Consider the following 27645-nt stretch of genomic DNA (forward strand, 5'->3'; position numbering starts at 1 on the left):
CTGCACTGTATAATATGTTTAGGGTGTGACTTTGTCATTCATTTTTGTGCCAGTGATCCATAAGCATGTAAAATGGCAGAAACTGTTATTACTTGGAGATTGTATAAACAGTGAGTAGTTCCCTACATGGGTTAAAAACACCAACCAGAGGCATTGGAATTATATACAGAATCCAGAATTCTTCCTGAAGTCAGTGAGCATCTCTTTTGTCTTCCTCACATTTACTTGGAGGTTCTCCTCCTGGCACCACCACTGCATCCTCTTGGCCTCTTCCTCAAAAAGTGCCACATTATTAAAGGTGTCAATCAACGTTGTATTATCTACAAACTTGACAGCTAAAACATCTGCTATTGGGATCCTCTCAAGCAGTTAACATAGATAGAAAAGAGTATAGGGGCAATCATTGTGTCTTGTGGATCACCTTTTGATATATGATGGGCCGTAGAAATATAATTGTTAATCTTAATACACGGCTCCCTGTTAATGTGAAAGTCCATAATCCATTGGGTAAAATTGGGGTCCATATGTAGCTCATGCAGTTTATTGCAGAGGATATCAGGCTTCATGCTGTTATAGAATGAAGTAAAGTTAATAAACAGTACTCTGGCAAAGGAATGTGAATAAAAAATACTATCTTAGTCAGTGGCCAAGATTATTAAAAATTCTTTGTCTCATTTTGTATTGCTTTTTACTTTGCCTAAACCACTCCATAAAGTTTTTTTTTTGGACACATCTAGACTAAAGTCTAAGGCCTATTCCTAACCATTATTGCAACTGTCTACCACCCCCCAAAATCAAACAATGATTTTTTGAACGACCTTGCTGCATTTCTTACCCATTTATCTACAATTTCATCAAACATAATTCTGTTGGGGGATTTTGATATGCATGTGGACAATATCAACATCCCTTTCACTAGAGACTATTTATCTTGCCTTGAGAATTTCAGATACCAGCAGTATACGGATGTTCCCACCCATTGTAAAAGACATATCTTGAACCTGATCTGCTGCTCTGGTGTTGTCCCTCTCAATCTTACAGCAGAGGAACTCACCATAACTTATCATTTTCTCCTTTCATTTAATTCTAAACTTACTTTTTCTATTACTAAGCTTCCCCGTCTCATATCTTTCCGTAATATTAAGAATATTAACTTGGATTTTCTTTCTTCTAGAATTGATTCCCACATGGACTTTTAAAATGTATCCACTCTTGAAGAATCGGTCTCATATTATAACACTGGACTCGATGGTATTCATAATTCTCTCGCTCTGTTAAAAACCAGATCTGTTTCCTTTTCTTTTTCTGTCACCTGGTTTACGCCTGAACTTTCTCTTCTGAAAGCCAAGGGTGGGCAACTTGAACAGCTTCATAAAAAATGTGGTCTCTTTGTCCACAAACAGATGCATGCAAATCATGTACTTTATTATAAGGACTGTATAGGTAAAACCAAATCCAACTATTACTCTCAGTTAATTTCTTGTAATAAAGGTAACACCAAGTCTTTGTTTTCATTACTTAATAATGTTACACAACCTCTAGACTCTTACCATCTCACCTTTACTCGACAGCTTTTTGCAATTCCCTTGTGTCCTTTTTTTAATGAGAACATCCAGAGGATAGATACATCAGCATCTCCATCCAGATTCTCTCTGTATTTCCTCTGAACTACACTCACCTATTCACTCATTTTCCTTTTTCCAGCTTCCCACCTTCTCAGAAATCTCAGATCTCGTCCGCAAATCTAAGCCATCTACTTGTCAGCTGGATCCCCTTCCCACAGTTTTGGTTAAAGCTTACCTCCCCTCTCTGGTCCCTCTTATTTCTGCTATAATTCACTCTTCTCTCACTACTGGTACTGTTCCTTCATCTTTCAAAACTGCTGCAATAACCTCAATACTGAAAAACACTGGTGTTGATCCGACTAACTTCAATCATTTTCGCCCTATTTCTAATTTGCCCTTCATCTCCAAAATTCTTGAAAAAATAGTAGCTGTCCAACTTCACTCCCACTTATCTCATAATAATTTATATGAAGAGTTCCAGTCTGGTTTTCATCCTCTCCACAGTACAGAAATGACTAACTAGTGGTTGTTCACGGTTTACTCATAATAAACCATAACCACCTAGAGACCCTTTCTGCTGCCTCTGTAATAGATTTGATGGCCATGTGTGTGCCTGTGATAAAAAGTGAATGCCTTAAAGAGGGATCTACCAATACATTATTTTATGCCTCAAATGTATGTAATTGTATATGTAATACAGACAGGTGTATCTACAGAGGTAATTTCCATGATATGTTAATACTATTTATTTTTATAAAAATCTATTGACAGATTAAATAATTAATAAATCTAAGCAAATTTTCTTCCTTGCACAAAAAGAATTAACAATTTCCAGGATTCTGGGATTAAGTCATTGTCTATGGAGAAGAACCTTTATATAGTATTTATGGTACTAGGGTGTTGTACCGTGTTAGCCATTATGAATGTAGAGAAAAGCCAAGCAAAATGACATCTTTTATTGGCTAACTAAAAAGATTAAACTATGCAAGCTTTCGAGGCAACTCAGGCCCCTTCTTCATGGCCACAGGTTTGCCATGAATGTAGTTGGCATACTAACTGGTAAAAAAAAATCATGAAGCCCTTTCACTGTTTGCTGGTTACACAAGAATTTATATCTTTTATTTACGAGTGCCACAACATAATATAGGTCTTAAATCCCCCTTTGGTTAAAACTCATCAATTATTTTACTTCATAAAAAGTACCAGTCATGCAGCTTTGGGATTCTTTGTAATGATTTTAGATCAAATGTAGAAAGTTGATCATGCACATTTGGGGTACAACATCAGTGTGACAGTTCACAAGGTTCTGGTGACTTTGATAATACTGTCATCAACTCCCCATTACAGCTGTGGCCAAAAGTTTTGAGAATAACACAAGTATTAGTTTTGATAAAGTTTGCTGCTTCAGTGTTTGTAGATTTTTTTGTCAAATGTTTGTACGTTATACTGAAATATAATTCCAAGCATGTCATAATGTGCCCAACTTCTCAGATTATACTCCAGCAATGCTGAAAGAAAAAGTGGAAAGAAACAGATTATCCAACAAGCATTATCTTATTTTTGCATGTCAGTAAAAATATTATAAAACGTAATTCCATTGAAATAAACCTGCAAAAACTCTAAGACCTGACTGCCTGCCTGATCTCAGTTATCAAACTGTAATAGAACTTTAACCAGCAAAAGGGCACAGCCCCTTCAACAACCTCATTCACATTTTTAAACCCTGCTGAACCCAATAGAATGTGAGGCAGCAGTTCTAACTAGTGGCGGAAGCATAATTCAATGGTCTCTAAATAGCATCATGAACGGTTTACTTCTATATATTCTACTGTTACTGCAGGTAAGTGATCAGTCGAAACAGTATATTATGTAATAGAAATGGAACAAATACTTGTTTTACAATTAAAAAAAGCTATTTAATACTTTTGGGATGTAAATGATAACTTAAATGTCATGATTATTTTGATATTGCACCATTTGTAATACTGATCAGGAGAACACAGAATGATGTTGAAAGAGATAAAAAATGTGACTAGATAGATAGATAGATAGATAGATAGATAGATAGATAGATAGATAGATAGATAGATAGATAGATAGATAGATAGATAGATAGATAGATTGCTTGAAAGCCACTATATAGCAGACAGATGTTTGTATCTAATCTGTGTAATATCTTACTCAACAGGCCATGGCTGTCCAGCCAATTCCAATGCGATTTCTTGTCATCATCCTCCACCTTGCTCAGTTCAGTTCTGTCCATGCTGGAGCTTACTATGGGATCAAGCAGATGCCCCAGCAACATGCTCCAATGCAGCAAATACCTCACATTCCAATGAGTAAGGAGGGCATACCCATGCAGCACCTGGGCAAGGAGATGGCGCACCTGCAGTATGGCAAAGAAATTCCAATAATACCACAGTACAGGAAAGAGATACCACAGATGCCTTTGCACATGGGCAAGGAAATACCAAGAAAGGAATTCAAAGGTAACAAAGAATGAGCATAGCACAATACTGTAAAAAAATCTTTTTCGGAGTTTTCTGCTATGATTAAGAAAAAATATATTTTCTCTATGGACTGACCCCTGTTTTACTTTATGTACAAATAACATAGTGCACCATATATCTGGTTATTGCAATTTGTCAATATGTTATAAAGCTCTTACAAATACAGTTGTAGAGTTTTAAGTCAGATACTAGGATTAAAAAAAACAGTTGCTTTCCCAAATGAAAAGTCCTGTGTGTTGATTGCATTGTTAATTTTTTCTCTTCATTTGTATCTGGCTTGCTAGCTATATACTGTTTAATTCTGCTGAATATTCTCTCTTTTTATTTGGCAGCATCACAGCTGTGATGGCCAAAGTTCTGTACAGAATAATCCTAACCAGAACAGAGTCACTTGCGCTGGATGAGCCCCTTTATCACTTTCTTTTCAAATAATTAGAATAAGGCTTTCTACCTTTAGTTGCATTAGTTTAAAAATCATTCATATTTAATTCTTCCTTGATAATTAAAAGTTATCATATGTTCTCAACTATTTTCTTGTATGTACTGTATTTCAGTTCTCCATGCCAAGCAGTCAGTGCTTCATATTTAAGAGTCAACAATTTGCTGTGGCAGTCATTGCAATAAATCACATAATCCTAATAGTCTGTGAAACAATCAGGCATAACAATTTGACAGTAATATCTGTAACCACTGCATGTTTTCCTTCCAATAAATTTCCTAATATAAACATTAAATTAATTAAACTCCCATTTATAACAACAACATTTGTTTCTATAGAATAATCTCACACACAGGATATAGCTCAAAGTGCTTTACAGTATGTCAAAGAAATAGCTACAAAAAAGGAAAAAGAAAATTTGGTAAGACTAATAATGAGTAAATAACAAAAAATTAATCAATGCAGGCTTACATAATATAGATATGTAATTAGTAGAAAAGTCCTTATATATAATAACATATTCTATGGCCCTAAAGATGAGTACAATGATAGGGTCAGAAGGCTGGGAGAAGAGAGAAAAATAAAAATAAATAAATAAATAAAAATTGGGGGAAAAAACAAAATCTGCAGGGGTTCCAAGTCCAAAAAAACATCCAGGTGCCATAAATTAAATTATCCTCGTTATTTCTAGGCCTCATCCCAGAGTATTCGAAGCAGTGGATCTCATGCACTGTTGGGGAACCTGCTTTCATTTGAACATCACAGGTGGCTGCATAGTGCCCTGATCGGCTGGTGGAGCAAAACGCCTCCACAGAAAAATCAGAAAAGAAAGCAGATAAAAGTAGACATTAGTAATGGTTGCAAATCCATGATGATTATAATATTTCTATGCATGTATAGTCTATTAGGAATACATCTAAAATGTAACTAAGAAAAAACAAATTAAAAAGTGGGTTTTTTGAAGTTTTTAAAAATGATCTATAATATTAGTCTGGCATATCTCTGTTGGTAAAGTATGTGCAGACCTCTATCAGATCATCTAAGGTTACACCTTGGAATGTAGAGGGCCTAGAATTCCAAAATATAGGAAAGAACAAGATTATTTAAAACTTTATATACCATTGATATTATTTTAAAAGTCAGTTCTAAAGGACACAGGCTCAACAAATGTATTAATCATAAAACAGATTTATAAGATTAAAATAATCTCCTAACAAACAGACATCCTTTAGCATGCAACTATTAAAGTTATCAAAAACTCATCAGAAAAGTTAAAGCTGTAAGATCTCACTTAATCAGAAAGCGCTCATTTATCTTTTAAAGATCATAAGAAACAATATTCAATATACCAAGGAAAACCTTGTTTTACTAATGAAAGCCGTACTGTTTACATTCATTCGGTTCTTGACACATACTGAATAAAGCACCATTTGGTCCCACGACATTCAGCTGGTTTAAAACAAATATTGAATAAAAAAAAGATTGTAAGGCAAATAATTAAAATAAACACCCGGATGTTTGCAGCACATTTAAACTAATTTGAACATTTCCCATTGTTTAGATGAAAATAGACAAACAACTTTCAAAGATCATAAGAAATATGAATAGAAATGGAGGCTGAGGGGTGAGTAGAAGTAGAGGAGACTGATGGGATAGCAGAGGTGCCAGCCTTCTGAATGGCTGGAACAAAAGGCTGAACTTTGGCAGAGCCCGTGGTGTTTGTTAAATCATGGCCCATTTGAACATTCACATTTTCAGTCAAAGATCTGTAAACCCTTTCTAACAATGTGGTTGCGATTGTATACATGGTTTCTAAAAGACAGTCAAGGTGATCAAAGTTAATGGGAGCAGTAACTGGTGAAGGAACTCTAATATTATCTATTTGGTTGATATTTTGGTTTTGCCAATTAAAATATTCTGATTCAGTAAAATATTGTGGAAGAGGAGTAGGAATTTCTGGGGGCTGAATAGAGTAACTAAGTTCATCCACCATATCAAGTAATAACTTTAAAATTTGAGAACTGCTCCCAACCTTTAAGTACTCACTTGAACGCCTTTTTCTGCTTTTTACTTCTGTGATATTGTTTTTATTTCCTTTGCCGCTGTTGCTCCCACTGCTGCTGATCCCATTGCTGCTGCTCCCATTGGTACTGCTTCTGCTTGCCATTATTTCGGGAATATGTTTCCCAAAATAGTGTAAAGTAAAATAACCTCTTCTTGTAAATCAGGAGAAAGGGGTTAAAGGTCCGGTAAAGAACTTTGAAAATCCTGCAGAATCCGATCAATTTCAGCCTTCAGCTCATTGGTTTTAGAGCAGGTGTCAATTCTTTCAGATTCCCATACTATTTATGTAGGTATGCTGGGTGAGTCTTTGCATCAGTAATCCTAGTGATGGTCGTTTTGAAAAACACACAAGACTACATTTTCTTTTAAACAAACATTCATCGCCTCACTCAAATGAATAACTCAACTTACTGGGCTGCATGAAATAAATATTCAATAAGAAGCTGTCTAAAGGTCCTTGTGCCGATTCAGAGATTGGCCTATGTAGTCCAAAGTTTGTAGCAGTACTTACAGGGTTCTGAGACTGGATATTTAGTCTGTGCTAATGATTAGGTCCTCTAACTGCATGCTAGTTAGATGTAAAGAATAAAACTGCTCAGCCTCCAATTCTACAGTTAAAATCTAAAGTAATAAGATTGCATGTAATTATAAAGAAAAATTCAAATTAAAATGTAATAGAACTAACTCACTTTTTGTGCAATCAACTGGCCAGATCCTCTGAAATAAGAAAAATACTTCATTTATAAAGTTGGAGCAATATAAATAGAAAGTCTTTCATTTAAAACACAGAAAACTCACCTCCGGGTGAAAGTGGTCTTATTTTGAAATCGGATTTAAAAAGACAATCATTTCAACAGCTTGAAGAGGCATAACCATAACAACATACAGTATATATCAATATTATGCAACCATAAACTAATTTTTCCATTGTAATCCATGGCAGAAGAAATAAAAAGCAAAATCACCTACATTTTGGAAAGAACACGAATGTGGATTTATGCTGAAGAAGTTAGTATTACAAGTCAAGTCAAGTCAAGTTGGGGAGCATGCACTGGTGCAGTGCGTTGCCGCACCCACTACACGACAAAACAACGGTTTGCAACCCCCCAGGCAGACACACGACCAGTCCCACCCTCTAGAAATGACACTCTATCTGTTGCAACCAGGTGTTACGTGGACGACTCCTTGGCCTGGTCCAGCCACTCGGACCCCAACAATGAGGATCTTATGAGCTGGATCACCCTGGGGGAAATGCGCTACATGGCCATAGTGCTGTAGCTGATGCTCCCTCACAATGCAGGTAATGTGCCTCGTTCTGGACTCCATGAGCAACCGCTCATTCAACACAAAGTCAAACCAACGGTACCCAAGGATTATCCAAAGAGACACAGTACCAAAGGAGTCCAATCTTCATCTCAGGTCACTGAATAGTGTCCATGTCTCGCAACCATATAGCAAGACAGGAAGCACCAGGACTCTAAAGACTTGGACCTTTGTCCTTTTGCATAGATATCGGGAGTGCCACACACCCCTTTCCAGCGACCTCATCACCCCCCCATGCTCTCCCAATCCGTCTACTGACTTCATAGGAAGAGTCACCAGAGACATGAATGTCACTGCCAAGGTAAGTAAACCTCTCAACAAGGTCGACACTCTCTCCGCAAACAGACACACTGCTGATGGCTGTGCCCAAGAGGTCATTAAAGGCCTGGATCTTTTTTTTTATCCAGGACACTCACAAGCCCAGACACTCAGACTCCTCACTCAGTCTATCGAGCGCCCCGATCAGAGCCTTCATTGACTCCGTGAAGATCACAGCATCATCAACAAAGTTGAGATTCGTGAATCTTTCTTCACCAACAGATGCCCCACAGCCGCTGGACCCCACGACCTTGCCCAACACCCAGTCCATACAAGCATTGAACAGAGTAGGAGCAAGAACACACCCCTGACGAACCCCAGAATCAACTGGGAAAAACACAGAGGTCCTGTCTCCACTCTGCACAGCACTCACAGTACCAGTGTACAGGCCGGCCACGATATTCAGCAACCTCGAGGGGATCCCACGATCCCTCGGGATGTCCCACAGGGCAGCTCAATCAACTGAGTTGAACTCTTTGCAAAAATCGACAAAGGCTGCAAAGAAACTCTGACGATATTCGTGTTTGCGCTCCATGAGAACCCTCAGTGCCAGGATGCGGTCGATGGTAGACTTCTTAGGCGTAAAACCAGACTGTTCCAGTCACTGGTAGGTGAGCAAGTGATCACAGATCCTATTGAGGACGACCTTAGAAAGGACCTTACCCGGCACCGAGAGCAATGTTATCCTCCTGCAGTTGCTGCAATTCAGGCGATCACCCTTCCCTTTCCAGATAGGGACGACAAGTCCCATTTTCCAGTCAGTTGGGATGATGCCATTCTCCCAAATGGAAGCAAATATTGCTTGCAATGCCAGGAGGACAGCCTTACCACCAGCCTGGAGAAGTTCACCCCAGATACCACAGATTCCTATAGCCTTTCCTTCCCTCAGCTGGCTCACCACCTGTGCAATCTCAGTGAGATTGGGTGGTTCACAGCTAATTGGAGGATCAGCCTCAAGGACCGTGGACCCAGAGATATCCAACATCCTAGCTGGAGGATCAGCTTTGAACAACTGCTCAAACTAGCCAGCCCAACTGGTCACAACTGCAGTGTCATCCCTAAGGACTGTTCCATCAGCCGCCCTGACTGCAACTCTCCAAGAAACAGATTTGGATGTGCGTAATGCTTCGATTCCTCTGTAAGCAGGACGTGGGACGCTAGACCACAGATGGTGTGTCACTTGCTCACAGAATCCTCTAACAAACGCCTCCTTATTTGCCCTCAGAGCCCTTGCAGCCGTCCTTCTCAGTTCCCGGTACAGACCAGAGTTGCCATTGAGCTGTGCGCTGTGACTCCTCTCAATGATATCCAGGATGAAACACCTCCTTCTGGGAACAACGGTAACACCAACACAACCCTCAGCAACCTTCAGTGTCTTGTCACGGAAGGTCTCCCACATCACATTAGGATTGGCAGTTCTACCCAAATCTGCAAGTTCCTCACACAAACTATGTGCAAACTCATTAGAAACATTTTCCTAGTAGGTGGTAACCTACTGGACCTAAGCTGGATCCTAAGAGTAGCAACAACAAGTCTGTGGTCAGAATTCACAAACTGGGCACTTCTGTAGACCCTGCAGTTTTGCCCATGAGAATGTGATCAATCTCCTTTGCCGCACCACCAGCATTGGAGTACCAAGTCCAACGATGCGGTTCAGGGTGTTGGAACCAGGATCCAGTTATTCGCAGGCCCTGACCTTTTGCAAAGTCAAGGAACATGGAGCCACTTTCACCACGGTCACCAGACCCATGGGGACTGAGGCAATCCTCATAGCCAGCCCTGTCAGTGCCAGTGGCTGCATTGAAGTCACCCATGACCAGAGGAGTGTCACCTCGTGGGCACCAATCAACCACTGAGCGAAGCTGCGAATAAAATGTCTCCCTCGCCGAGACATCACTCACCGCGGTGGGAGCATACACTGAGACAACAGAAAAGGCACCCAGGGAGTGCCATAATCTGAGTCTCATAATACGCTCATTAAAAGGAGTGACATCTGACACCATCGGAAGAAGCCAATCTGCTACAGCAACAGCTACTCCCCGAGTATGACAGCCATCAGACCGACAAGACCAATAAAAGGTGTATCCACCTACAAAGATCTGGCCAGTCCCCAGTCTGTACACCTCAGAGAGTGCCGGCACTGAAATGCAGAGTTTACCCAGCTCCTCTGACAACAGAGGAAGGTGATCATCTTGCTGAAGAGACAAGATGTTCCATGCACCCACCCATATGGGCCACCTCAAATTGGGACCCGAGTGCTGCCGTGCAGCGGGCGACGCCTCAGCACCACACCAGTTCCGATCCCCAAAAAGACCTGACCCTATTGACTCTCTAACGGTTTCAACTTTTCCGGGGATGGGGCTCCCGAGGGCATTCCCCCATCCCCTTCATGATGTGAGCAGCCTTCCTATGGGTGGCTGCAGCAGAGCTACTCACGCAGAGAGCAAAAAGGAGTCTTTTCTGCAGTCTCAGAGCTTTGTGAAATTTTTGTACGGTGGCTGAAGTACCAATCCTGCCACCAACCCCCATGATTTCCCTGCAAGTTGGAGGACGGCTTGTAGGGCCAGATGCAATTTAACGTCATACCCAGGACATTAGTATTACCATGGGGGTAAAATATGAGCTTTTATTCAGTTCGTCTTTCTCTTCCCACCTTTGGAGAGCAGAGCAACACACCCTTATGTTTGGGATAAAGCTCATAGGTAATAAATTGCTTATGTCCCGTCTCCCAGGGGCAGATGCACTCGGTGGCAGTGAGGTATTCTCATTCAGACATTATTTGATCTAGGTGTACACTGTGTAAATGCATCAACTGAATTGTTTTTAAAAAACATAAGTCATTTACCAGGCTGAATTGCTTGTACAGAGAGAGCTTTTGAGTGACATAATAATTAGATTAGATTAGATTAGATTAGATAATATTGTAGGTCTGCAAACAAATATGTGTAAAAAGAGGTAAAAAAATAACTGAAAAACACAATCAGATGATATAAAGGTTAGTATTAGGGGATAATTTTCAACTGATGTGTTGAACTGTCCCGTTAGGGACATTACCCAAGGAGTACATCCCCACCCATCTAATCTAACAGTATAAAAATAAAAGTTATCTAAGCTACAGCACAATATAATATAAATACTGTTTTACTTCACTAATAACATTTGTGAAGTAACTGACGGTATCAGTTTCTCACATTTATTTACTTGTTTGAACAGCCCAAATGAATATTTTTAAACTGATCCGATATGTTCCACAGTATAACTCCATTATTTACTCTTCCTGTAATTTTTAAAATTGTATAAAGCTTTGTGTGCATTTGAAAAAATGGGAAACAAGAATCCTGACAATAGAAAGTAAAAAGCAAATATATTTTTCAAAACCGGCATTAATGTTAATTTAAATAAAATGTAAATTTTCAAATATAGAAGCACAAAATACATATATAGATAATGAATTGATGATGTAATACATAAAAATATTCATCCCCTTTGACATTTGTACATTTTATTTTTATACATCATTGAATCACAATGGACTTAATTTGGCTGTTTTGGCACTACTCAACATAAAAATAATTTAATGTCAATGTGAAAACAGATACATGTATCTGCAAAGTGATCAAAATTAATTACAAACATAAAACACAAAACAATTGATTGCATAAATATTCACCTCCTTCAAGTTAGTATGTAGTAGATGTATCTTTGGCAGCCATGATATCCTTGAGTCAGTGTGGACAGGTCTATATCAGCTTTACATATCTTGACACTGCAATGCTTCCCCATTCTTCTTTTTAAAACTGCTCAAGCTCTGCCGGAATGCATGTGGATTCTGAATTAACAGTTTATTCCAGTCCAGGAACAAATTCTCAGTTGGACTGAGAGCTGGACTCTGACTTGACCATGACTGTGTAGCTTCTCCCAAGATACAGGATACCTGCTGACTGCATTAGGTTTTCTCCAAGATTTTGTTGTGTTTTGCTGCATTCATTTTACCCTCTAACCTTCCAAGCCCTCAAGGGCCTGCTGCAGCATGCCCACAGCATGATACTGCCACCACCAATATTTACGGTGGGAATTGTGTCTTTTTTATAATTTGTAGTGTTTGGCTTATGTCTAATATGACATTACTCTGACAACCAATAAGCTTAAGTTTTTGATCTCATCAGACTCCCATGTGTCTTTCTGGGGCATGTTGTGCATTTTTTTAAACAGTGCCTTTTTGTGTGACACTCTCCCATAATGTTGTGGCTGGTAAAGTAGCCAGGCAACAGTTGTTGTATACACAGTCTCTTCAATCTGATGCACTGTAGCTTGTAACTCCTTCAGAGTTGCAGAGTTCAGGTGGCCTCCCTCACTAATAGTCATCTTGCATGATCACTCAGTTTTTGTGAATGGCCTGCTCTAGGCAGATTTACAGGAGTGCCGTCCTCTTTTAATATCTTAATTGGACTCCAAAGGGATAATAAGTGACAAATATCTTCAAGTCTCCATTCCCAAACTTGTGCTTTTCAATCATCTTTAGTCTTCATTGTGTAGGTTAGGCCACAATACTGACTCATCACAAGTTGCACCTTCCTGATATAGATGAATTTATACTGCAATGAATTGAAACACTCTGACTATTGACAGGTGATCACCATTGAACTAATTGTGTGACTTCTAAATCAGTGGCCTGCACCAGTGATGATTTAGATGTGTCATATGGAAGGGCATGCATGCTTGGGTGCTCAATTATTTTGTGTTTTATATTTGTAGTTAATTTATACCACTTTGCAGAAATTTGACATCAATAGTCTTTTCTGTTGATTAGTGTCAAAAAGTCAAACTAAATACCTTATACTGTGATTCAATGTTTTATAACAATAAAATCTGAAACGTTTAAGGTGCTGAATAAATTTTATAGGCAATGTATATACAACTCAAAGTTAAAGATGCATGGTTATGGTTTAACTATTCGCAGAATTGATATTAATTTCACATTAGATTTGAAGATGTGAATATGTTTTTTAACATTTTTTTATATGTTTGGCCAAAGGTTTGGAATTTTGGCACAAGTTTTGGACTCCATTCTTGCAGCTTTAATTTTGTTCTTTTTTATTACCACATCACTGTTAAGCAGGTGTTCAGTGCCAGCGTTGCATGTCATGTCATTGCGCCAGTTCTGTTTAATGCACACATTCAAGCCTTTGGATAAAAAAAGAACTCTTGTCACCATGCTGTAAGATTTACTATAGTTAGTGGAAGGCTTCACCAGCTAGGCTAGTGATCACTTTCTATAAACTTTGTGTCTTTGATTTTTGAATTTCTTTTTGTTAATCTATTGTTTTAATTCCTGGTTTCAGTTCTCTGCTTGTCTTTACGACTTATTCTTTTTGCACATTTGTACAATTTTTTTCATTTCCCAGTCCTTGCTATATGTTTATTGTTGTCCTTTATTTTCAGCTGGCCACTATAGATACAGTCAACAGCTCTATAAGGTTGATAACCCTGATATGGTTACACCATCCTGGCAAATACATCATTCATCCATATTTTGGAAAAACAGAATATGAAAAGGAATAAAAAATCTGTTTCAGAGCCTAGTTGAAGCTCATTCATTTAATTTGCTCATTAGTCAACTCTGATTGGGGCTCTTGAGAGACTGAGCAAGGAGTGTGAGTGCCTGGGCTTGCGAGTGTTCTGGATAAAAAACAAGATCCAAGTCTTTAATGACCTCTTAGGCACAGCCATCAGCAGTGTGTCTGTCTGCGGAGAGAGTGTCGACCTTGTCGAGAGGTTTACTTACCTCAGCAATGACATTCATATCTCTGGTGACTCTTCCTATGAAGTCAGTAGACAGATTGGAAGGGCATGGGGGGGTCATGAGGTTGCTGGAAAGGGGTGTGTGGTGCTCCCGATATCTCTGCAAAAGGACGAAGGACCAAGTTTTAGAGTCCTGGTGCATCCTGTCCTGCTATATGGTTGTGAGACATGGACGCTATCCAGTGACCTGAGACAAAGACTGGACTCCTTTGGTACTGTGTCTCTCCGGAAAATCTTTGGGTACCACTGGTTTGACTTTGTCCAGAATGAGGCACATGACCTGCATTGTGAGGGAGCATCAGTTATGACACTATGGCCATTTTGCGTGATTCCCCAAGGGTGAACCAGCTCGTAGGATCCTCATTGTTGAGGATGCGAGTGGCTGGCCCAGGCCAAGGGGATGCTCATGTAACCCCTGGCTGCGGCAGATAGAGGGTCATTTCTGGAGGGTGGGATTGGACCGCGTGTCTGCCTGGGTGGTTGCCAAACAGAACCTCAAGCTGTTTTGTTGTGTACATGTTCCCTAACCTGACCTGACCTGACCAATCAGACATTGTGCAAAAAGATCAATGTATTTAATATACACAAAGCTAATACTAATCACAAAAATACGCAACACCAGCACCACCCAATATTAATAATAGAAATGAAAACAAGAAGTTAGGAAAATATTTTACAGAGATTTTGAAAAATGTAAATGGAGAAATGTGTTGGTTTTAACCAATTCCAGACAAAGTATGAAAAAAGGTGAAAAACAACAGAATGCCAAGGAAAGAAAGATCATTGCTAGCCAAATATCACTCTGGCAGTACTTAAGACACAAACTTTATTTTCATGTAGCTCCAGACAAGAAAGTATGTGGGCCTGCTCCACTGTGATATAAATATTTTGTGAGGCAGAGGTGCTCAAATGGAATAGAAGGCAGGAGGAACTGACCAGGAAATGGAAAGCAAAAAAGGAGTCTGTCAAAAATGGGGTCAGAATACCAAAAAAAAATGTGAACAGGAAAACTAAACTGGAAATCATAGTAAAAACACCAAAGCAAAAGTCCTATATCTAACTTGTTTTATTTACCCCTAACTACTTGCAACTACTTCACTAAAAGAAGTGAATTTAAAGAAGCTGTACAATGTCATCTTATATGGGCACACCACCATGTCATGTGAATTGTAATTGACGCAGCAACCATCAGCAATACAGCTACAGCCATATAAAGAGCATAAAATGATATCACCAGAATAACGGCATAAAATATAAGCACCCACAAAAAAAATGTCTGAAAATAAGGCCAACTGCATCCTAGGACACTAAAACCCAGATTTATTACACATTGTCACTACACACAGTGACAAAAGTCCCTGACTAAACTTCTAATCTAAGCGTTAAATTCCTGCTGTCTCCCATATCTGATCAAAGCTGTAAACCTACTCTATTCAGGTCACTGAACTTCAGCCAAGATTCAGTATGTAGACCAGTCCTTATTCTTACAGGGAAGTCTGTTTAAGGATCCAAGTATGGGTATAAAGAATTTGAGGTTTGGGATTCAGTTTGTGTTATTTTTTTAACATTTGGACTTGTTTTTATAATTATTTATTTTTTACAATTCTGGAAGTGATGTCACCACAGGGCCATTTTTATTTTTTTTTCTCATGAATGCTGCATTTTTCTCACTTTTTGTATGGCTGTTGAAATGGCATCTGCGGCTAGTTACATGATCTATCGATGATGTGATCTGTCACACCCGTGATGGAGTGGGATCGTCTTTCAGCCCTGGAGTAACATGATACAGACCAGCCCATCCCCACTGAGTGTGATGGTGGAGGGGAGGCATTATCACTAGGTCACCATGATAACTGCCAACAAAAGAAATGAGACATGCAACTCCTAAATTTTCAATGCACGTATGTTGGAGCAACAAGTTGCAATTGTCAAGGGTGTTGTCTCATAGAGTATTGGCAGCTTCAGCTTTGTACCCTCGATAGCTAAGGTAACATTTTTTAATTACTGTTACCACATCAGCAACAATCTCTGTCTTGGGGATGGTTGGAGGAGAGAGCAAAAAAACAGATCAACATCAATGGAGTGTGGATGTGCAAACTAATCAAAGCTTCTAGAAGCCTTCTTTACATTCCTTTTAACTGCCTTCTTGAGAATCTATTTCTTTATCCTTCACTGCCTTAGTCATGTACCCAGAAGTACAACCCTCTCATGTCTCTGGCATGAATTCTGTAGTCCTCATTTTTAATAACAAAGAAATTAAATAATTAATAGGACTACTAGTATGTGATACTATTGAACTGAATTGAATTCCTTTATTGTCATTGTACACAAAGCAATGAGATTCAATGTGCAACTCCTTCACAAAAAACTATAATCTTCCCATAAAATGACAAAAATAGCACAATAAAACAATACAAATATACAATATAAAAACATAGGTACAGTGTGTAACATATCTAATTATAATTTTGTAAAACATAATTCATGATGGTTATATAGCTATAATATATTACCTGTCCATATGTAATTTCTTCATATCCATCCATCCATCCATTTTCCAACCCGCTGAATCCAAACACAGGGTCACGGGGGTCTGCTGGAGCCAATCCCAGCCAACACAGGGCACAAGGCAGGAACCACTCCCGGGCAGGGTGCCAACCCACCGCAGAATTTCTTCATATCCTGCAGTCATAATAATATTTTACAAAGATCATCTCATGTTTTATAAAATCAAAGAATATTTGCAAACCTGCATCTTATAATCACACTACAGCACCACAATGTTGCACATAACTGTCACTGTCCTTTTTTTTTTACAACCTCCTGACCCTGTCCCCCTTGGTTAGTAATATAAAAAGGTATTCTGCAGCACTGTTGATCACTTCAGTGGTCAGCAGCAGCTGAAATGAGCAGTTGTGGCCTACCAACAGCAACGCACAACCCATTGAGAAACACAGAGCTAGACACAGCATGTTAATAAACACTAGATACACAGTGAGTTTAAGGTAATTTGACAGGATGTAAAGCCAATCACATTTGCTACAGTGGCTTGCTGGCTACTTTGCTGTCAGGAAATTTGCAGTTTCCCGGGTTGCACAACAGGTTGGTCTGGTATTGTTATAGTCTAACTTGCTTATCTTACAACTAAAGTACTATGTTGCCTTCAGAATACAAGCATTCCTCTGTGTAGTAACAGTAAGAAAAGAAATCACTAGAATTTTAGTATTAGGTGATCATGTCTTGCATAATAGCACTGGGAGGTTGTGAGAAATGCCAGTATGAAAGGAAAAAACGAAGACGTGCCAGGGTAAATCATACCCTGTGAGTACTGACTGACTGACTTCCAACATTGCCACTATACAAAAAAACTCCCAGTACTATAAAGAGCAAAACTTAGAGGTGTTGGTACAGAGTACTGGTGTGTACTAGTTCACTTCAACCTCTAATGAAAATGAAAAATAATGATCATTTCCTCCTATCTTACCTTGGTTAAATGATAGTCTATTTTTTATGATTTTGTAGATTTAGAGTGTGAAGAGTCTAATTTTGCATTTGTTCAATCCATCCATTTACCTAACCCTTTTATTTGAGGCAGGGTAGCAGGGCAGCTATAGCCTACCCCAGCAATCTCTGGACATAAGCACACGAACAACACCTGGACAGAACTCCAGTCCATTGCAGGTTGAACACATACACACAAGCCAGTTTAGTAACATCAATGTACCAATCTTGCATGTCTTTGGACTGTGAGAGGAAACCTGAGCATTTGAAGGAAACTTAAATGGACAAGGGGAGAGCTTGCAAACTCCAAGCAGGGAACACCCAGGATGTGAACCTTTACCCTGGTCTTCTAACCAGGTAGTAACACTACTACTGTGCCACCGTGCTAGCCAACTTTATTTTTTATCATCTTTTTTTTTTATATATATTTCATGTCGCCTTTTTGTATTCTTGTGGCCATATTGTTGTTGGCAACTTTGTGCTATTGCTATCATATGGTAACTGGAAGTTGTTTCATGTGACTTCAGTGGGGTACCTCTATTTAAGATGGCAGCACACTAACACTAACATCTACATTTATAGATAAGTGACTCAAACCTTTATGCATTAGCTAGCAATTATTTTTCAGGAAATTAAGACCTTATGTGTTTTTGATATAGATTTGTCATTTCCAATTTTGCAAAAACATTGAATTAAAAGTTAATTTCTGACTTTGTGTTCACTCTCATTTCTTGATTTGTTGGTATAATGTTTTGGGCTGATTAAAATGATAGACAACAAGAAGATTTGTGTACTGTCTGAATTAGAGCATTTGCAACAAAATTATGCATTTTCAATGGAGGAAGTTCAGAGTTGATCTGAATCTATATGTATAGATTTATGGGGAGACTGTTGAGTTTCCTCAAATAATACAGAAAAATTATTTTAACCTCGCTCAAAAAATACTTTACAGTTAAGTAAATGTTCAAAATTCAAATGAACCGTTGAAGGAAATGTTCACCTCTACACATATCAATGACATTCTGTTATGAAATTACAGTTTGAAGTTGAGGTGGACTCATCTAGTATTGAAGTAGGAGCAGTTCTTTCTTACTGTTTCACTGACACCAGCAAGTTACTTCATAAGGCCTATTATTGAAGAAAGTGAAGAAATATGACATGAGTAATCATAAATTATTATCAATTAAACTAGAATTAGAGGAGTGGTGTCCTTAGCTGGAAGGTGCTGAGCTCCTTTTCATTATTTTTACAGAGCATAAAAACTTATTTTACTTAAGGACAGCTAAACAACTGAACTCAAAACAAGCTAGACAGTCATTATTTTGTAGTTGTTTTAATTTTGTCATTTCTAATTGAGTTGGACATAAATATTGCAAAGCAAAGGGGCAATCAAGGAAAATCAATATCAATGATGTACTTTTTGAACCAGAATATATTTTACCTTCCAAAAGGTTCTTAGTAGCAACCACTTTAGAATGCTGCGAGGATCTGATTTCCAAATTCACTACTAGTCTATCCATGCACAATATTCCTGAATGGTTCCTGAGACTACAATATACAATTAATGGTTTAGTATCCCTTTTAATTTTTCTCTGGGTTGTTTCTGGGAATTCTCTTATTATTTTGTTTTCTTCCTTTGGGGGTGTTAGGTACCGGAAATCACATTATATAAATTCTTTGAAAATTTAAGGTCTTTTAACAGACATTAAAACATTTCATGTGTTTTCGTGACATGTTAACATTTTGCTTTCTGTGTGATTTAAAACTCTCCTTGTTTTTGACTTTTAATTACTGTATTGGGGTTAGTTATGTTTGATACTTTTTACTTAGGTGACCACTATGGCTTGCCCCTTCAACTATGATTTCTGCCTCTTTAATCTGCTGTTTTAGTCTCTTTATTCTATCTGCCAGGTCCTCTACTATGGCAGAACTTGTTTGATGTGATGTACACATTTGGGCCTACACTTTTTTTTTTGTTCAGACAGCCAGACATTACATATAACTGTAGTTGCTGACTTATTAAGCATTATTTTAGGTGGGAAAATGTACCAGAATTATTAATAATAAATAATATTATCCATCCATCCATCCATTGTCTCCCGCTTATCCGAGGTCGGGTCGCGGGGGCAGCAGCTTGAGCAGAGATGCCCAGACTTCCCTCTCCCCGGCCACTTCTTCTAGCTCTTCCGGGAGAATCCCAAGGCATTCCCAGGCCAGTCGAGAGACATAGTCCCTCCAGCGTGTCCTGGGTCTTCCCCGGGGCCTCCTCCCGGTTGGACGTGCCCGGAACACCTCACCAGGGAGGCGTCCAGGAGGCATCCTGATCAGATGCCCGAGCCACCTCATCTGACTCCTCTCGATGCGGAGGAGCAGCGGCTCTACTCTGAGCCCCTCCCGGATGACTGAGCTTCTCACCCTATCTTTAAGGGAAAGCCCAGACACCCTGCGGAGGAAACTCATTTCAGCCGCTTGTATTCGCGATCTCGTTCTTTCGGTCACTACCCATAGCTCATGACCATAGGTGAGGGTAGGAACATAGATCGACTGGTAAATTGAGAGCTTCGCCTTGCGGCTCAGCTCCTTTTTCACCACGACAGACCAATGCAACGCCCGCATTACTGCGGATGCCGCACCGATCCGCCTGTCGATCTCACGCTCCATTCTTCCCTCACTCGTGAACAAGACCCCGAGATACTTGAACTCCTCCACTTGGGGCAGGATCTCGCTACCAACCCTGAGAGGGCACTCCACCCTTTTCCGGTTGAGGACCATGGTCTCGGATTTGGAGGTGCTGATTCTCATCCCAGCCGCTTCACACTCGGCTGCGAACCGATCCAGAGAGAGCTGAAGATCACGGCCTGATGAAGCAAACAGGACAACATCATCTGCAAAAAGCAGTGACCCAATCCTGAGCCCACCAAACCGGACCCCCTCAACACCCTGGCTGCGCCTAGAAATTCTGTCCATAAAAGTTATGAACAGAATCGGTGACAAAGGGCAGCCCTGGCGGAGTCCAACTCTCACTGGAAACGGGTTCGACTTACTGCCGGCAATGCGGACCAAGCTCTGGCACTGATCGTACAGGGACTGAACAGCCCTTATCAGGGGGGCCGGTACCCCATACTCTCAGAGTACCCCCCACAGGATTCCCCAAGGGACACGGTCGAATGCCTTTTCTAAGTCCACAAAACACATGTAGACTGGTTGGGCAAACTCCCATGCACCCTCCAGGACCCTGCTAAGGGTATAGAGCTGGTCCACTGTTCCGCGACCAGGACGAAAACCACACTGTTCCTCCTGAATCCGAGGCTCGACTATCCGACGGACCCTCCTCTCCAGGACCCCTGAATAGACTTTTCCAGGGAGGCTGAGGAGTGTGATCCCTCTGTAGTTGGAACACACCCTCCGATCCCCCTTCTTAAAGAGGGGGACCACCACCCCGGTCTGCCAATCCAGAGGCACTGTCCCTGATGTCCATGCGATGTTGCAGAGGCGTGTCAGCCAAGACAGTCCTACAACATCCAGAGCCTTGAGGAACTCCGGGCGTATCTCATCCACCCCCGGGGCCCTGCCACCAAGGAGTTTTTTGACCACCTCGGTGACCTCAGTCCCAGAGATGGGGGAGCCCACCTCTGAGTCCCCAGGCTCTGCTTCCTCATTGGAAGGCATGTTAATGGGATTGAGGAGGTCTTCGAAGTATTCCCCCCACCGACCCACAACGTCCCGAGTCGAGGTCAGCAGCGCACCATCCCCACCATATACAGTGTTGACACTGCACTGCTTCCCCTTCCTGAGACGCCGGATGGTGGACCAGAATCTCCTCGAAGCCGTCCGAAAGTCATTCTCCATGGCCTCCCCAAACTCCTCCCACGCCCGAGTTTTTGCCTCAGCAACCACCAAAGCCGCATTCCGCTTGGCCTGCCGGTACCTATCAGCTGCCTCCAGGGTCCCACAGGACAAAAGGGTCCTGTAGGACTCCTTCTTCAGCTTGACGGCATCCTTCACCGCCGGTGTCCACCAGCGGGTTCGGGGATTGCCGCCACGACAGGCACCGACCACCTTACGGCCACAGCTCCGGTCAGCTGCCTCAACAATAGAGGCACGGAACATGGCCCATTCGGACTCAATGTCCCCCACCTCCCTCGGGATGTGGTCGAAGTTCTGCCGGAGGTGGGAGTTGAAGCTACTTCTGACAGGGGGCTCTGCCAGACGTTCCCAGCAGACCCTCACAACACGTTTGGGCCTACCACGCCTGACCGGCATCCTCCCCCACCATCGAAGCCAACTCACCACCAGGTGGTGATCAGTTGACAGCTCCGCCCCTCTCTTCACCCGAGTGTCCAAGACATGTGGCCGCAAGTCCGACGACACGACCACAAAGTCGATCATCGAACTGAGGCCTAGGGTGTCCTGGTGCCAAGTGCACATATGAACACCCCTATGCTTGAACATGGTGTTCGTTATAGACAATCCGTGACGAGCACAGAAGTCCAATAACAAAACACCGCTCGGGTTCAGATCAGGGGGGCCATTCCTCCCAATCACGCCCTTCCAGGTCTCACTGTCATTGCCCACGTGAGCATTGAAGTCTCCCAGCAGAACGAGGGAGTCCCCAGAAGGTATGCCCTCTAGCACCCCCTCCAGGGACTCCAAAAAGGGTGGGTACTCCGAACTGCTGTTCGGTGCATACACACAAACAACAGTTAGGACCCGTCCCCCCACCCGAAGGCGAAGGGAGGCTACCCTCTCGTCCACCGGGGTAAACCCCAATGTACAGGCTCCAAGTTGGGGGGCAATAAGTATACCCACACCTGCTCGGCGCCTCTCACCGGGGGCAACTCCAGAGTGGTAGAGAGTCCAGCCCCTCTCAAGGAGATTGGTTCCAGAGTCCAAGCTGTGCGTTGAGGTGAGCCCGACTATATCTAGCTGGAACCTCTCAATTTCGCGCACTAGCTCAGGCTCCTTCCCCTTCAGAGAGGTGACATTCCACGTTCCAAGAGCCAGTTTCTGTAGCCGAGGATCGGACCGCCAAGGTCCCCGCCTTCGGCCACCACCCAACTCACACTGCACCCGACCTCCTTGGCCCCTCCCATAGGTGGTGAGCCCATGGGAAGGGGGACCCACGTTGCCTCTTCGGGCTGTGCCCGGCCGAGCCCCATGGGTGCAGGCCCGGCCACCAGGCGCTCGCCATCGAGCCCCACCTCCAGGCCTGGCTCCAGAGTGGGGCCCCGGTGACCCGCGTCCGGGCAAGGGAAAACGCCGTCCAAAATGGTTTTTCTTCATAGGAGGTTTGTTTAACCGCTCTTTGTCTCATCCCTCACCTAGGACCAGTTTGCCTTGGGTGGCCCTACCAGGGGCATAAAGCCCCGGACAACAGAGCTCCTAGGATCATTGGGACACGCAAACCCCTCCACCACGATAAGGTGACGGTTAAAGGAGGGGTAAATAATATTAATTCTTTAAATTTATATATCGCTTTTCCCATTACTCAAAGCGTTCTCCGTGCAGGGAGGACCCGGGACACAAACCCATGATCTCCTCGTTGAGAGGCAGCAGCACTACCACTGCATCATTTTGTTTTTGCCTGTGAAATCTATCATAGAATTAAGCCTATTAGAATTTGTTCCTGAGTTAAACCTAAGGTTCTTCATTAAGGGCACAGTTTTCTTGAGCATGGTTATCCTGGTTATTTTATGACTCTAGAATTGATGAGAATGTATTTGTGGTGTGCTTGTGTAAGATCTTATAAACTACTAGGGGGCTTTGCCCCCTGCTTGCTTTTCTCACCCACCCCCTTCCCCTTGTGCTGTGCTTCATGATCTGTATGTCATGCAACACTTTGAACATTTAAAAGTCTGTACAGCAGCTGTCCTCCTTGTCTCACGGGACCTTAAAGTGTCTAGGAGAAAATCGCGTCTTGAACCCAAGATTTTTTTATATAATAGAGAGATGTTCTAACCTATGAGATCTCTAGTAAGTCAAAAAGTCCTTCAAGTAACAAGTTCCACATCAGCTTGGTACATTATTATTTTGGTAATATCATGATTGTATCATCCACCTTGACCTACATCTCTATAATGATGGATGATGACAAAGAAAGTGAGATACAAGATATTATGTAACATGGGGCCTGAGTGTACTTTTATGTGGGTACTGCCATTTTGGAACTTGTTTCCCATGTCTATGGCCATTTTCTTGTTGTTTACAACACGTGATTGGTTGACGGCTTGACCTAAGATATCTTCCTCTTCACAGCATAAGGTCACCTTGGCAAGCTTAGTTTTGTGACCTTAGAACTAAAAATAGTTTGCATAATCCTATAATTATTGAAATTGTTTTTTTTTAGCCATTTATTGTCTGATATGTGGTATTTTTAGTTCTAGCCTAGTACATAAATTAGGAAAAGCATAATTTAAAAATAAAGATTCAACCATACATTATTGACAGGGAATATTTTTATTTAGCAAAAACTGAAAAAAATAATGTGACAAGTTAAAACATTTATCAGTTTTTGTCATCCTGAGTATATTTCACATTCTGTTACTGATATGTACTCCTCTCCCCAAAATAATTTACGTTATCCTTGGCTTGCATCAAACAGCCCCATTTTTGAGTGGGATAGAAAATAATTATTTAAATGGAGTTCAATCTGTTTTAAACAATTTTTGTGCAGTAGAATTGCAATGGCTGTATTCTTCTGTTCTGCAGTGTTTTTACCAAGAGTGCATTGACCTGTTTAATAAAGAAAAATCACTTCAGCTATCACCACATCAAGCTTATGACTGTGCCATTGATTTGTTACTTATGCTTTTAATTTTGGCAGTACATCACACTCTGCAATCTCCCAAGTCATTTAGTACTTCATTAATTAATCTTGTAGCTGGTAAGAGATTTCCAACTTCTTCAGAGCTGGGATTTCAGAGAAAAATTAAACTTTAGTGGTGTTTTTGGCATGAAAATTCTGGTGGGACTTAGTGTTAGTAGTGTTTTTAGAAGGTGCAAAGCCATCTTGAGAATCTGGTTATAAAAGGGTTTGTGCAGAGAGTATGTTTGTGTGTTTGAGAGAGATGATCATGCACTTATATAGGAGCACTTATGACTTTAGGTATATGAGATCTACCCCTGTGCTTAAATCCAATAGACTGGGTATGTGACTGCCGACCAGTTTCAGGAAGCCTCCTGGCTTCGATTGATTCACAGAATTGGGGAAAGTGAGTGCAGATGGAATTGCTACTGACCCCAAGTGAGCTATGTGAGATGGAGCCGGTGGTGCTAATGTGCTGCCAAAGTTCAACTACGAGAAAATATTATTAGAGCTACATGGAAGGAGTTGTGGAAAGTCAGAGTGTCATTGGAAACAGTTATTCAAAGAGACACTCTCCAGAGGGAGTGAGGAAGACACCTATTGCATTTAACTATAATAGACTGCCAGCACCAATAATAAGAAAATGCCAGCCATATGCCATAAAAAAATCACACGAAATGATCTATGAACATATTATTTTGTCATACAGTACAACCAACAAAGTACAATGTTAGAAGATATTTCGACATTGACAGATTCCACTAAAAAAACATGGAAAACAGAACAATTCTTTTTTTTGAGATGCTGTCATTTAGCTAGGTTTTCCTGTTAATTCATTCTTTGTGAAATTGTCTTTTGTTATTTCTTTTTTGGATGATTACTAATTTTTCAGGCCGATGTGGTCTCAAATGTCTAATTTCCAGATTTTATTAAATTGACAAAATGTTAATTGTACTGTAGTTAAATAATCAACATGATTCATAGTAACGTTGTTGGCAACTATTCCAGTGCAGCAAGATGTACAAATTCACACAAACATTAAATTGTGCCATGGAAAATTCAAATAATGATTATATCACGGTAGAACAGAAAAGGTCATGTTGACATACACAAAAGTATGACAAAACACTCTGAGTTTAAAAGGCCTGCCCGAGAAACCTGGAAACAGGCTAGCAGTGCCACACATAAAGAAAATTTATAAAACTCGATAAAGAAATATTTTTCTAGGTAAAAAATTGCATCGAGCATATCATGAAAATGGAAAAAATGATTATGACAAGTAAAACCTTATTCGGATGGGATTCGTTTTACACCAGGAGGTAGGGTAAAGTAGTTATTACTGGAAAACTTTTGTAATTTTAGTTCCATCTGAATCGCTCATACCAACAATTTTTTACAGATTAAGGAGTTTTTACTTACTATAAAAAGTCTATAAAAAATAACCCCAGGTTGAACTATCCATCCATTATCCAACCCGCTATATCCTAACTACAGGGTCACGGGGGTCTGCTGGAGCCAATCCCAGCCAACACAAGGCGCAAGACAGGAAACAAACCCCAGGCAGGGCGCCAGCCCACTGCAGGGCACACACACACACACACACACACACACACACACACATTAGGGACAATTTAGGATCGCCAATGCACCTAACCTGCATGTCAGTGGACTGTGGGAGGAAGGAGTACCCGGAGGAAACCCACGCAGACACGGGGAGAACATGCAAACACCACACAGGGAGGACCCGGGAAGCGAACCCGGGTCCCCTAACTGCGAGGCAACAGCGCTACCCACTGCGCCACCCTAGGTTGAACTAATCCCATGCAAATTGACATGTCACTAAACCTGTTATTCTACCGATTCAAATGGGACTAAAATTACAGAGGTCCTCTGGTAATAATTACTTTACCCAGTGTCTGAAGTGAAAAAAAAGAACTGGTGGTACTCCTCATTGTGCAAGTTTTAATAATGGAGGAAAGGACATCCCCTCAGAGGTCTAAAGGCACACTGATAAGCACAGTTTATATTGAAAAGCTGGAGGTGTCCACCTTGGAGGTGTGTGTTGTCTTTTTTTCTTCTATAAAATGTAGATATTTGGTAGTGTAAGTGTCACAGGTGTCTGGTCACACTTATTGGTAATCTAACTTAGACACCATTAAAATATCCGACTACGCCACCCAGTTTTATTAAGAGACTGGGAACTCCTGAAATTTACCAATAATAGCACACAGGTTTCTTTAAATTGGGCGGTGAGTAAACACACAATGAAAGACACAACAGTAATTTCAGAAAAAGGCAACAGTAAGTTCTATTGTACAAGACAATATAAGGTACATTAAAAAGATAAACGAACATAACAGAACCTAAACATATCAGGAATTAATTTCCTTTTTTGTAAAAGGAAAATACACAGTCCACACTCTAAAAGCCCGTAAAAACAAGAATTGTAGGATACAACCTTTAGTGGTGCAGAGTCCAGTTTGGGCACTGTGTTACCCCAACACTAAATTGTTCATGGATGCACTCTGTTCCCCGGCAGAAGTTGTGTCAAATTGTTGACTCCCTGTCAGCGTCTCTTCGTTGTTCCTTTTTCTTCCACTCTGGGCTCCTTGTGTTGCTGGGACCTAGGCACGCCTCATTTCTCGTCTGTCAGCTTTACTGGGTCCTTTCATGCAGATTCCCTCTCTCGCTGAACCCACATCCGGCATCTCTTTGTGGAGCTGTCTCTTCCTCCCTGGAAGTGTTGCCGCCCTTGTGCCTCACGTTGTGCCAGCCAGGTACCCTTGTCTGCCTGTGAGCCCCTGTGCCCTGTCTGAGTGTCTTGGCAGCGTTTCCTGTGGACTCTCCCCCCTGCCTTCTGCTGGCCAGCAGTTTATATTTACTTCACCCCTCTGTTGTCAGTCCTGGACAAACAGTTTAATCAATGGCACATCTAAATTGCCTGGGTTTAACAATTAATAAAAACACAAGTTAACAAAATGTATGGTTACCCAACATTAATAAGTACAGATATGCTGATTAGGAACCAATATTTCCAAGCCAGGTAAATACAGACATTCTACCAAGGCCAGACTTCAAAGCAGTGATTCCCTTGCAGGACAGCAAATACCATTAATAAGTACAGATAGCCTTTTAACTTCTCACCCCCCAGTCCCAACAGTGGGTGCCTAATGGAACCACCCAGTGCACAAAAAAAATGTAAAAGTGTCCCCCTCTGAAATAAGAGATAATCTTATTAGTAATATCTCAGCAATGTGAAAAAACAAACAATTCCAGAGCTCATCATTACTATTCACTTTAGTATATCGAAATTCACTT

At 41.0% G+C, this 27645-nt stretch overlaps 2 protein-coding genes and 1 long non-coding RNA gene across 4 annotated transcripts in view; 2 read left to right on the forward strand and 1 right to left on the reverse strand.

Moving 5' to 3' along the window:
* Window positions 1–27645, forward strand: part of jagn1a (jagunal homolog 1a) — a 469310-nt gene that overhangs the window by 157417 nt on the left and 284248 nt on the right. The gene's annotated exons all lie outside the window — the stretch shown is intronic.
* col8a1a (collagen, type VIII, alpha 1a) overlaps window positions 1–27645 on the forward strand; it is a 181136-nt gene that overhangs the window by 140376 nt on the left and 13115 nt on the right. The window contains exon 5 of the mRNA XM_028799917.2: window positions 3754–4054. Coding sequence (XP_028655750.1) covers window positions 3757–4054 — 298 coding nt within the window. The 5' untranslated portion in view covers window positions 3754–3756. The remainder of the gene's footprint in view (window positions 1–3753; window positions 4055–27645) is intronic.
* LOC114650353 (uncharacterized) lies at window positions 2655–27161 on the reverse strand. 2 transcript variants are annotated; one of them, XR_007934734.1, is made up of 5 exons: window positions 26786–27161; window positions 16535–16703; window positions 14005–14121; window positions 3747–7295; window positions 2655–3073 (listed from the first exon to the last, which is right to left on the reverse strand). It is a non-coding gene; the product is annotated as an uncharacterized LOC114650353 (long non-coding RNA). The 2 variants fall into 2 exon arrangements; XR_003715994.2 differs by lacking the exon at window positions 14005–14121.

This window comes from Erpetoichthys calabaricus, chromosome 4, assembly GCF_900747795.2.
Source record: "Erpetoichthys calabaricus chromosome 4, fErpCal1.3, whole genome shotgun sequence".
In the NCBI taxonomy this organism is placed as follows: Eukaryota; Metazoa; Chordata; class Cladistia; order Polypteriformes; family Polypteridae; genus Erpetoichthys; species Erpetoichthys calabaricus.